We start from the raw sequence: 12,780 nt of genomic DNA on the forward strand, positions 1-12,780 counted from the left end.
GCAATGAGGAAACAACCCCTGAAGCTCAACAGAGAAGAGCTTAAGAGTGCATAAAAGTCATAACCAGGCATGCTTGCAGGATATGGAACGTTTCAGAGCACATTTGTAGTTGCTCTCTTGCAGCACAATGACACACTTGCATGCAACACTCTGTCCCCGGTTTGTGGACCACACAGTTAGACCCTGATCCTCACAGAGAATCCAGGAGACGGTGAAATGAAGAGTGAAATGCTCTTCACCAGCCAAGTCTGTCACATGATCTCAATCTGCAGATTAACACACTCGAGGCAAACGTCTGAGACTAGCAAGCATCTGCATGTGAGCTCTTAAGTGGCCCGAAAAATGTGATGCAAATTCACCAGCTTGTTAATTTCTACAGTGAGGTAAACTCAAGTTTAAACAATGAATATACTACTCAGCTTCAACTTAAAATCATAATCAACGTCTGTATTTCATTGAACTGAAAGATCTTTGTAGAAAATAACTTCTTTTGTCCTGAAGAAATTAAAAATATATTAATTTCTGCTTCTGTATGTTGGATCGCAGCAGTGTGAGGTTGAAGGCTTTTCCTCGGAGCTGCTTCTTAACGCCACAGGTGTCTGTGAACGAGCACATATTTGTGGTTGTTTTTGTAGGTGACAACAGGTGGGACAGTCGGTCGGGTTAACGTGTGACTGACAAGCTTCCTACAGGTGCAGGGAAGCAAACACGCCACACCTGGCCTCAGTGTGTACCCAGCCGACTGGTTCCTACTGACAACAAACACTCAGAGAGCTTCAGGTGAACACAAGAAGAAAATGCTGCATTTAAAATGCAGTCTAAATTATTAATTTAGATTTTGTTTTTATTAACACATATGTCTCCTATGGAAAGGTGCATTAGGGGAGCTGGTGTTCAGCCTCACACATCAATGAAAGCAGCAGTAAAAAGTAACGACCTTTCCACCAGACTAGCTTTAAAGACTTTGCTTGTAAAAGGAGCCACTGGTCTTTGTCTTGTCCTGTGCATAGATTTGCCAACATTATCACAAGTGCAGTGTTTCTTTGTTCTTGTTTTGACGGACTGCTTAGCTTATATCTTCTCTTGTTGCCATGCTCTGTGTCAAAATTGGACTTTTGATCCATTTAGTTTGCTTCGGAGAGAAATTCATACATGTTTCTTGGATTGGAATAGTCTCTCTTGAGAGACACAAGCTGATGGCAGGATGGGTTGACCAGCCTGGACTGCCGTTCTGAGTCGTGTTTGAATGCACTGACCTCCGGTGTGTTTTCGTTTTCTCATGCAGCAGTACCAGTTCTGAGTCTGTCATGCAGCGGTTCGACAAGGACTCGGAGGTGTACAAGATGATCCAGGAGAATAAGGAGTCCCGCACACCGCCCCGTCAGTCCAACACCTTCAAAATGCTGCAGGAGGTCCTGGAAGCTGACGAGAAAGGTCGGAAAAACTCTTCAGTAAAATAAAACGCATTGAAACGAGGGAAATATATCCTGAATACCATTATTAAAGAGGCACTAGTTTTACAAAGAAGGATAAATGAGTAGATGGAACAGTGGTTGTTCATTTTCAGTGTGTTGCTAAATGGGAAAATTCAAAATGAGAAACACCACATTTGGATGCAGAAACAGTTTTTGATTGATTGCTGGTAACATGTCATTCTGTAATGTATACATCATGCATCACACAGGACTGACTTACTGACTTTCATATGAGCGTCACTGCAGGCTGGAGGAAGCGCGGGCCTCCAGTTTGCAGTTTCTCCTAAACGTCCCTCATGGAAAGCATCTCTCTTGCGGTTTCCCACCTTCGCTTTGATAAACAGCGGTGAAAATAAAACCAGACCACGATAACATTCTTTCATGACGTGATAATGACCGATGTTTGGGAGCCCAGTTCATGAAGCGTGTCCCCTGGGCGCTGAGCAGGTGACGACTGCCGGGGAAACACAAACAAGCTCCTCTGACAGCGACCTGTGAAGGCAGAGCGCTGATGTGATGAACAGAGATGCACAAGCATGTCAGGACATCTTTATGAGCACCTCCGTTAATGTGTGTCTTGTGTGTGTGTTTCTCCAGAGGCAGCAATGCGGTTTCCAGGGAAGTTTTCACCCAACCCCCCGAAACCCACCACATCTGTGGGAGGAGTCAGCAAATACCACACCTGTGAGAGGTGTGGCACCAGCATTGTGTAAGTCTGAACTCACCAGAAACACGCTTATTGTCATCTTTATCATCTCAGTATTTTTCCCAGAGGAAAAGATGTACATTGATTCATAATAATTGCGATGAAAAAAACAGGACATATATTAATGATGATGATGATGATAGTAATGATGATGAAAATGATTCTTGACACTTATAAAAGTCTCAGTTTTTCAGCAGACACATAAAACCGTGGTTTACTTGAAAACAAGAAAAACATGTCAACCTCTCATCAGATGGATGTCTGACTCCCTCCTCTCTCCGCAGCACTCAGGCCGTGCGCATCACAGACGACAACTACCGCCATCCAGAGTGCTACACCTGCACAGATTGCGGCCTGAACCTCCGGATGAGAGGTCACTTTTGGGTTGGAGATGTGATGTACTGTGAGAAGCACGCCAAGGAGCGGTACCAGGGCCCGGGCACCTCGCCGCTCGCCGCCGTAGTGCCTCGCCACTGAGCCGTCCCCTTCGCGCCTGTCTCACTCTGGACATGAAGGGCCGCTCGTCTGCCTGAAGCTCCTCCTCATCCTCACGCCGGGTTACACGCCTCGGGACGTCGCCGCAGAGGCCGACACGAGTCAATGCTGTGGTCGAGGATGCGATTTTTCTGGTCAACATTAAAAAAAAAATACTTTGCAATATTATGATACACTTTCTTGCCTCTCTTGTAACTGTATGAGGATTGAGGCTTTGTTTTTTCATATAGCGCAGTCTCCACAGTCTCGAGGTTATTCTTAGATCTAATGATTCACAGCTGCCATGGACTCCAGCCACATCACGTTGCGCTCCGGCCAGATTTACATAATTCTAGACACGCTCAGCAGAAAGGACTCTCCGAGGATCAGGATCATCATTCGATTTTTCTGCCGACACAAAAGGGACCAAAATCTAACTTGGACTGCATGCCGTTAACAACAGAACTGTACTGTACCCAGGCAGCGCTGTGTGTGTGTGTGGGGGTGTGTGTGGGTGTGTATGGGTGCGTGCTTTCACGGGCAGAAGTGTGATGGCTTCTTTATGCCTCCCCCTGCATCTGTGTGTGTGTGTGCGCATAATTGCATGAGTGTGTGTGCGTGAGAGAGAGAGATGGAGAAGAGGAAGTGGGGTCCAAGTTGTTATTGAAACAAAGGAGTTTGTGAATTTTGCGCTAGAGTCAGGCCAAAAGCCCTCCAGTTTTTCTGTATTTCTTTTGTAAGCAGAATTTGATTAGAAATGAAAAAAGTAAAAAAAAAAAAAATATCAGGCTTGTCTGGCTGTTGTGTTGCTTTTGAGGGACTAGAGATTCATTCAGTATACAACTATTTTTGATGTTTTTGTGATTGAATTGTATTCTATTATATAGATCATTTAAGATGCATAACGTATGCACGCAGGACATTTAGTGTGAAAAGAATTGACAAAATACTACTCTTGTCCATTTACAGCAGTACTCAGAGATGTACTATAACGTTCACATTTCATGTGGCACTTAATAAAATCACACAAGTTGAATCTTCTTCGGTGGCTATGACTGTTTGAAACGATAAGTGTTCGGTGTTGTTTTTCTTTCCTGCATCTTCACTGCTTCTATATATTTTTGGAGCCATTTCAAACTGCAACAGCACACTGCCTTCTCACCAGAACTCAAACACTGGTGAAAGGACTTGCTGAAATTCTACTCGATTTTCAATAAAAGTGTAAAGCTACTCAGTGTATTTAACCATCTGCTCCATTTGTGTGAGACCTCAATGCTTAAAACATCTCGGCCAATCTGAGTGTATATATGATATGAACCGCATATGTGTGTGTTCAGAAATAAACTTATCAGCTAAAAAAACAACAACTGATGTTTGGATATCACTTAGTGGAGGTAGACTCATGTTTATCATACATGTTTTGAAATTTATCAGTTACTTTTGTCTTTTTTTCCTCAAACATAAATTTGACTTTATTCTTTTAAAACTGAATTTCACATAAAACGTGCACTTAATTATGTACTTCTTGTCCAGTGTTGTTCAGACACGGGTCATAAAGGAAGGTCCTACTGGCACATTTCTGTCTTCACCGATGGAGAGATCACCTCTTTTGACCACATATTGACTGAAGGACTTTGAAACTTGATAACGCACAAAACAAACTTCACTAGTTTATCTTCAACTCATCAAGAGCTGGAATGCAGGAGATGAGTTCTCATTTAAATCAGACCTCAGTGTTTCTCTCTCCAGATGTATTCTTCCTGCTTCCACACCTGATTCAAATGAACTCAGAGTCACTCCAATGCAAAGCAGGTAAATGACTCGGACACTCCTCCAGGTTTGGCAAACAGGGTGTTCCTCACTCCTGTCACAGTACGTGCCCGTATGCAGCTCAAGATTAAGGTGAGTGAACATTACAATATAAAATATGATGCTGGGAGTGGCAAACCGCACCCTTACGTAACATTTAGATCGTTTAATGACAGTTTGCGTCTGTTGGAGTTGTGTAATTGTCAGAGTTGGCCAGCAGATGGCGTTACTACACTTTCAAACCTGTTTCTCTACTGGGACACAGTATGGCAAGACTTGGTGGTTAGAATGGCAAAAAAATTCATTTCTGCAACCAGAGAGTCAAACTGAGCATGCATATTGTTTTATTGATTTGTTCATTTAACAATATAAATACAGGGTAAACCAGGTTCTGTTATGTTTAAAATGGTGTTCCACATCCCAAAACCTGTAAAACCAATACATTCAGTTATTCTAAATTGGCTAACTGTGTCAAATATAAATTAAATTGGTTTACTGTGTCAAATTTAAAGCATATTTGGAGTAAAAATTTAAGAAAATTAATTGAATTCCTCCAATGGAGAAGCCTTTTCCATGCAGAAATGACATCCATGTAAGCTGCTATCACAGTAGTCGATGTCTTACACTACTACTGTGCAAAAGAATTGTTGTTTTGGGTGCAAAGGTTTGTGGTCACTTCTGTTTATTCACTTTGCATGAACAAAATGAACACCTGCATCTATGAGGGGATTCAGATATACCAGAATAACTTTGATAAGCAAATAGACTAAAAACTGTAATAGCAAAAATTCAGTGTTCCAGGGTCAAGTTATTGAAATCACTGCACTGGTGAAGTAGGAGTAAAGTAAACCAACAGAGACTCTCACTCAGGTCCATTTGTAGTTGATGATTTATTTGTTAAAAATGTAATGATGGACGAACCTGTTTTCTGATAGAAAGTCGTAAATCTCGCCTGTGCCCTCCTCTTCCTGTGACCTGTGCCCTCGAACACATGCAGCCCACTGCCTCCAAGTGTCCAAATCACCAACACCAAATAAATAAAGGGCTCCTATAAACAAACACATAAGTAAAGATCTGCTAAGAGTGGAATGTAGCAGAAAACAGAAAAATCTGAACCTTATTTTGAAGGAACTGAAGCCACTGTGATGTTTTCGGCTGTTCCATATGTGAACACTGGTAGTATTTCCACTGCTACCAAATCTCAGTGCTCAGCAAAGGTATTTGGTGTTTAATATATGGCACTGCGCAGTTATTTGATAACCTCATAAAACAGAGCGGCGCTGGCGTTAACGCAGCTATAAGCAGTTAATGAAAACCATCCAGCCAGGAAACGCTGAGCGCCGCAGGACTGACTGGCAGCCAGAGGACAGGGTCTCCGCTCGCACCGCTAGGTGTCACAGGCTCCGCAGCAACAGCACACCGGGCCCGTCCACAGGCTTCCCGGCTGGAAGTTTCCTTTTGTTTTTCCGCTGGCAGAAACACAATCCAGAGCTTCGGCTGAATCTCAGCAGCCAGTAACTCACTTCTCCAACCCCCCCCCCCCCCCCCCCCCCCCCCCCCCCACTTCCCTGCTTTTTCAAAACTCTCACTCAAACCAGCAGTTCTTAGACGTCCGTCACCAGATATCTCACCAGGTGTGTGTCATTCATCGAGCACCACTCCTCAAAACTCCACACACAGCCCCAGTTCTACCTCTCTGAGTGTTCGGGCCTTTGTGTTTTCCACCTTTCCTTCTCGGCGCTCTCCGCTCTCCCAGCGGCCCACCTGGAATGGAGTCCAGATGTGGAGCGGGGAGAAGGAGAGATTGCTTGCTTTAGCCATAAGAAGCGAGGAGGCTGTGCAGTGCGTGGAGGGAAAATGTTGGAACGACATTAAAGTTTGTCTGGATGCCATTAAGTACAATTTGATGTAATGTGCAGTTCGGGACGTGACATTTAAAATGGAAACTGTGCTCTCCAGATGAGAGCGATCTGGGCCTCGTGGAGCTGGAGGGGGGTGTTGTACTTGAAGCCTTATTTAACAGCTTGGATAAACAGCCCTCTGTTTCATTGCTGAGCGGGCGCCCATCGACCGCTCGTGCTTTCTTTCAATAATCGCCCTGGCTTTCCGAGCGCGCTCTCAGTATACAGTATCATATGCAGGAATAACAAACCGGGGTCCGCCGTGCGGGCCGGAGCACAGTGCGCCATTATCCTGGCAGGCCGCTTGCATGACTGAGGTGCCTGCAGTTTGAACACGTCCGTGAGCGCACGTCAAGCCCAATCGCAGAAAATCTCATTTCAAGAGCTTTCCCGGTTCACCTTCTCATATTTTGAAACTCTCTCCAGATTTGAGTCGCCACAGTCTCCATCCTCCCGAGCCTCTCATATATCAAGAAGTATTTTTGAAAAGGGAATCTGTTACTGTATTTTGGGAAGTTTCCACACACATAAGGCAAAATATGAAAAGGACACACTGAGGGAAAACTCCAGTCAGGAAGAAAATGTTTTAAAAATATTATTCTTTTCAACAACGGATTTTAGTTTTTCACCTTCTTCTTCTCAGATTAAGTAAATGAAACCTTCCCTGAGCTGCTTAAGTCAACAACAAATCTGTGCCATCACCTTAAAGTCTCTGGCACATTTTCCTGTTTGACCTCTGACTCCGTTCCAGAGCAACAGCATCACTTTAACAGAAGTGCATCTATGAAAATCTTTGCTTCCTCTCTTTCCTGCTAATTGAATGAAACGTCTTTTGATCTGCTGAAAAGCACAATACACTTCAGGCTGTGGGCATCCATTCATAACTTGATTGTATATAGGCGCACAATGAAATGAGGACCTTCCTCTCTGCTACAACCTGGAAGGAAACACCAAAAACAGAAACAGCAGCAACATAGATCACAGATTAACTGAATTTGCTCCAATTAAAAATACATAACTTCATTTCATTCTGTAATTTTTTTTTCTTTTCTAACCCTATGATAAGAATATTTCTTTTATTTATCGTCTTTTTGTGTGATTTTGAGCCATTTTTCACACATCAGATGACAGCCTGTGCGTCCTGCTGGAGGTGTGTGAAGGGGGACCAGGTGGGCTGACAGGAGGTTCCTCCTCCTCCCTCCTCGCGCTGGTCCGGGCCGGATGCGCTAGGACCGCGGGGACGCGCGCGCGGAGCAGCTCGGAATGGGCGCACTTGGGGTTGGAACTCCGTGAGTTTGAGTGTGACAGAAGCAAGCAGGCAAAACCGCTAGATTTTGGGAATTACACAGGAGCCGATCAAGAGCGGCGCACTTCTTCTCCCGACAAAGTTTTTTTTTTTTCCTCCTCTCACTTCATTTTTTTTTCTTCTTCCTCAGCGAAACCTCTGTTGCGCGCGAGAGTCCGGAGCGCGCAAAGATCTGGGGAAAAAAAAAAACTGAGGGAAACTTTTAGGAACAGCGAAGCAACTTTCCAAAGTTAGAGATTGTAGATTCCTTCTTGACTTCCTCGTGTGAATGACAGCGCGCGTGCGGATGTGGCCGGTCTGGAGTAACTTCGGGACGGAGAGATAACGGAACTCTGGACACTCCCAGCCGTCCGCAGAGATGTGGCCAAAACCCACTCAGGTAATTTAGACAAGCGCAAACCTTTCGAGGCTACTTCTTTTTTTTTTTTTTTTTTTGTAAGCGTCTTGGATGGACACGCACAAGCGCGCGCATCCATTTTTGGATTTATTATCCTTTTTTTTCTGGAGTTGTACTGTCATGACATAACGGGACACTTGGAAAAGCTGAATATCCCTGGAATGACCGGCTGACGCCTGTTCATCTCCGCTGAGCCGAGGATCTGGAACTTCACCCCCTGAAAGCTCACTCCCGTCTCGTGCCGGCCTCCTCACCCCCCCTCTGAGAGCTGGATGGTGGAGATATGGGATGACTGGAGGCGGGGGTGCAGCTGAGGTGAGATCCAGCCGAAGGACAATGTTTGCGCCCGGCGTCGGCATCCCTCCGCTGCCGGGGCGCCTGGTACTGATGCTGCTGCTGTCGGTGGCCTCGGAGCCCGGCCTGTCGCGGGCCTGCCCCGGGCTGCTCGCCTCCACCAGCGGCTGCAGCTGCACGGACGAGCGCTCCAAGGGGCACGGCGTCCAGGCCGTGGGGAGGAGGGTGAGCTGCAGCAAGGAGGACATGACCGACATCCCCGAGGCCAGCCTGCTGCCCAACAGGACGATCACCCTGTGAGTTGGATCAGCCTGAGGTTCACTGCGACCCTCCAAAGCATGAAGCAAAAAATAACACATTAATAAGGTCTAATGCATGGTCTAATGGAAGTGGTGTGTCTGAGATTTGAGTGATTTCATGGTGAATATCCAGTTTGGAGCCTTCTGTTATCAGACCAGCTGCTCAGCTCTATCGCCACATTCTTTTATTTTGCCACAGTTACATTTAGTGCAACTATTGGATGAATAACCTCTCAGAGTTCAGTTTTCTGATCAGGCCCACAGCCACGACCCCGTGACCTCAGTTCTAACTGTACCGAGGACTTGCTGTGGGAATAAGTCTTGTTAGGTCAGAAGTTTACATCTTGATCTGGTTTGCGTCTGGAGTGGAGGACTCTCTGCAAAGCATTAAGATGACTGGCGCGGTGGCAGATGGACTGCAACCATCATCTGGCCCTGCCCCTCTGACACAACTCTGCCGCTTTAAATTTGACGCCACCCCCGTGCACATGCTCCGCTGACTGGGCCTTACAAAACTAAAGTAAAAAGAAACACATTCTGAGCATTTTTATATCTGGCACTCCGCTTCACTTGGTGGGTTGGCTCCCATTGAAAACACTGCAACACCCTGTCTCATTAGTTTCTCATGGTGAAGAGGAAAAAGCATCTGGTGAGAGCTGGACACTGATTCTGGGACCAGTTTAGTTGGATATTTTTAATTACAATGCAGTATTTTTTTTGTGTGTGTGTGTGGGCTGTTTGGATGAAACTTGAAAAGGCCACATGCACTATCAGTCGTGATAGATTCCCCACCAATCCATTAGCGACTCTGCTTTTGGCTGTTTTGGTTTCATGGAAATGCAGCCCTGTCTTCACCGCTCCTTCGACTCTTCCTCTGTCCTCTGACCCAGTTAGGGGGAGACGCTCGCTGCGCACGGGGACAGAGAAAGAACATGTTCAGCTCCTCTGCTGCAGAAAGCATATGAGGTAAAGTCGAGGGATTTGAGCCCCCAGAGCGCTAAAGCCAGCCAGCAGTCCATTTATAGGGCCTTATGTCTCTTGCTTAATAAAGGCGGGATAAACATCTGGGGAACACATTGCTGGAACCCAAGGCCAGAAAAAAAAAAAAAAAAAAAATGGCTTGGGTGGCAGCGGTGGAGGTGATTGAAGATAATCTTCTATCCCCGCACCTACTAATTTTGGTGGAGTTGTTTCTGTGCACATGTTTTGCATTCTGCGACACTTTTATGAGGCTTTGTCGCGGCAGCAAACAATTCCCCCCGTCTCGCGCGCCGCCATTTTCTTCACCTTATCCTCCAGGAACGCCGACGTCTGGGGAGACTGTTTTCCTGACGGTCCGGTGCGTTGCCGGAGCGCCTGCCTGCGTTCCCACCGCTGCACATGACATTAGCTCCAGATGTGGAATGTGAGAAGTCGTGTTGATGTTCGTGTTGTTCCTGACATTCCTCCGCCCGCTCGCAGGCCGCCGCCGACAAGTATCCCAGGTGCGGCAGTGGGGGGAGCGGTTCCCGGTGCTCCGCGACGCCCCGGAGAGGCCGGGGACCGGGCCCCGCTGGGGGAATGCTCTCCTCCGTGCTGAGCGGGCGGAGGCTGGAGGACACCGGGCCCGGGGCTTCCGGGGCCGGCCGCTACGTGTAATGCACAACAGCTGGCCCCTGTGAACATTCCAGCTGAGGCCTCTCGGCCTCATGGGAAATCCCAACGGGGATTTGTTTATTAAAACTATTAGCTGGCTGTTTGTTGTTCCTGCCAGCCATAAAGGAGAAAACCGTCCCCGTAATAATATCACCTCCTCCCCGGGCTGACGGTGGGCCGCCCTGCGCCGGGCTGCACATCGTGACGCCGAATCATTTCCACAAACTCTCACCTATCTCGACTTTCCGTCCCACTTTCCCTCTTCTTCTTTATCTCCAGCTCCCCATTTTGCTCCCCTTCCCACCCCCTCTATCATGAGTTCATCCACATGCAGTAACTCTCAACCTAAATATTTAGTCGTCTTGGTAGGAAACTGCCATGTCCAAACTCCTTCCAGATGTGAGCCTGCGCAGGCTTGTGTTCGGGCCTAATTATACACGGCTGCAAAGGAGCCGGGTCGCTGCGAGAGGAAGAGCGGTGGAAAGGGCGGAGAGAGGGAGGAACAGATAAGCGTGAAAGTGAAAAAGGGGAAAAGCTGGAATAAGTAACGGAAGTTGAAAAGAGGCAGAAATGAAGGAGAACATTGAACAGAAGGAAAAGTGGGAAGAAGGGAACTGAGAGGGGGGGGGGCAAAGAGCAAGAGAGAGCAGAGCGAGAGAAAAAGAGGATGGAGGACGGAGAGGGGAAGCTTGGCAGGCGGTTCAGAGGGATGTGCCCCTGGAGACCGAAAACTCCCCAGCCCCTGACGAACAGATCTTCAACACTGGGGTGAGAGGGAGGAGGAGGAGGAGGAGGAGGAGGAGGAGGAGGAGGAGGAGGGGGGGGGGGGGGGGCAGGGCTCAGTGGCAACATACCCTCACTTATAAAGCGTCGCTGTTTGTCTTTATTATTAGACTTGAGAGTGTGGAGAAGGTATCACTGGACAAAAGAAGATCGTTGCTACATACTTTGAGGCTCCAGGCCAGAGACGTGAGACCCTCCCTGCTGCAGCGTTGTGGCCCTGTGTTTGTTTTAATGTTTTCTCAGGCAAATGAGAGCGCACAGTGGCAGTTTATGTGTGAATATGCTGGTTGCTTCATAGCTTGTGGTTGTTAGCCCAGTCGGAGCTGCACTCCTCCCTTGGCCCGCTTCCTTGTCATCGTGGTCCCTGACGGACGGCCCGGGCTCGGCCGGTCTCGGCCCCGGTGGGCACAGATGCTGCGTGTGTGTGGGGGGGTGAGAATGCCCACCCTCAGTCCGATACCCCCTCACCCAGGACAGCTGCAATCTCTCCCCGCGTGTTTTGAGTTCAAGCCCAGTTTGTCGCTGTTGTTGGACGGCAGGCAGAGGTTCAAGATAAAAATATTCCAGTAATGGCAGCAGTATTTTTATCAGCCGGGATCATGGTGGGCAGTGGATCAGTTTATAGTCCTTCCACAACTAGAGTCAGATTTTTACTCATTTCTTTCAAATATTAACTATTTTTGGTTTGATCCAGCTTCACAGGCGTAGCTGGAGCTCGCTGACAGCTATCTGTCTTTTTCACTTCTTCACTAATTCAGCTCAGTTAAATTAACCTTACACTCACCAATTAAGCTCAGTTGCATATTTTTGGACTGTGGGAGTAAACCAGAGTACCCAGAGGAAAGAACATGCAAACTCTCAACATGTTCTCCCTGGAAGTTTTCCCTGGAATCTTTGTGCCAATTCAAGTTAGGATGCTACATTAGCTGTTAACTGTAATTTGAGTTTCTTTTTTTCTTGTTTTGGGACTTTAACACCATAGACACATGTTAGGGTTTATCAATAATGTGAAGCTTCATCTGAATTAAACAAACAAGGAGTAATTTAATGCTGATTCGGCTGATAAGAAGACTTTTCTCACTCCATGAGGGGAAAAAGTGTATCATATAGCATCGTATGCTATTTTATTGTATTTGTACGGTATCATTTATATTGCACTGCCGGTTTTTGTTAAGATAAGAGTCTTATTCATCTGATAACTCCCGTGTGAACTCTTGGCCCGGTCTGTTATTTTCAGAAGGTAATTATTCCTCTGACTCTCTGCTTTCTAACAGCCCGCTCTCCTCAGCGGTGCCATCGATCGGCCTCAGCATGAATCACGCCTTTAATCACTATTTGATCCCCTGAGTCACATCGTGGGTTTCTCACTTGTGGCCGGCCTGCGGAGGGATGCCGAGGGCCCGGCAGATGTGTTGGCGGTTTACTGGGAGTCAGTGTGTGTTGCGACGGGAGTGTGTCGACCCAAAAAAAAAATCGCCGTCGCAAACAGCCGTCTTATCAGCGGGGAGAATTCCAATAGCCGAGCGAGGCCGGACCCCAGGCATTCCTGCAGCGAGCGGGTTTATTTATGTGGGGAAAGGTGTTGAGAGGAGGGGGGCAGATCTCCTCCGCACATGTTAGGTGGGGCAGTGGTCAGCAATAAATCAAAAAAGCAAACAAAGGCCTGACACTGGATCCTCTGAGTTTTATCCTGCAGCTGCA

The 12,780-nt window shown here is 47.0% G+C and overlaps 2 protein-coding genes across 2 annotated transcripts in view; both read left to right on the plus strand.

Annotated features, from left to right (window-relative positions):
- Positions 1-3,478, plus strand: part of pdlim2 (PDZ and LIM domain 2 (mystique)) — a 31,211-nt gene extending 27,733 nt beyond the window's left edge. Inside the window, exons 8-10 of the mRNA XM_030105081.1 lie at positions 1,286-1,434; positions 2,073-2,184; positions 2,466-3,478. Coding sequence (XP_029960941.1) covers positions 1,286-1,434; positions 2,073-2,184; positions 2,466-2,658 — 454 coding nt within the window. The 3' untranslated portion in view covers positions 2,659-3,478. The remainder of the gene's footprint in view (positions 1-1,285; positions 1,435-2,072; positions 2,185-2,465) is intronic.
- A 4,182-nt stretch (positions 3,479-7,660) lies between these two features.
- adgra2 (adhesion G protein-coupled receptor A2) overlaps positions 7,661-12,780 on the plus strand; it is a 36,736-nt gene continuing 31,616 nt past the window's right edge. The window contains exon 1 of the mRNA XM_030105275.1: positions 7,661-8,658. Within this exon, the coding sequence (XP_029961135.1) occupies positions 8,357-8,658 (302 nt within the window). The 5' untranslated portion in view covers positions 7,661-8,356. The remainder of the gene's footprint in view (positions 8,659-12,780) is intronic.

Source organism: Salarias fasciatus, chromosome 12 (genome assembly GCF_902148845.1).
Source record: "Salarias fasciatus chromosome 12, fSalaFa1.1, whole genome shotgun sequence".
NCBI classification, from domain to species: Eukaryota; Metazoa; Chordata; class Actinopteri; order Blenniiformes; family Blenniidae; genus Salarias; species Salarias fasciatus.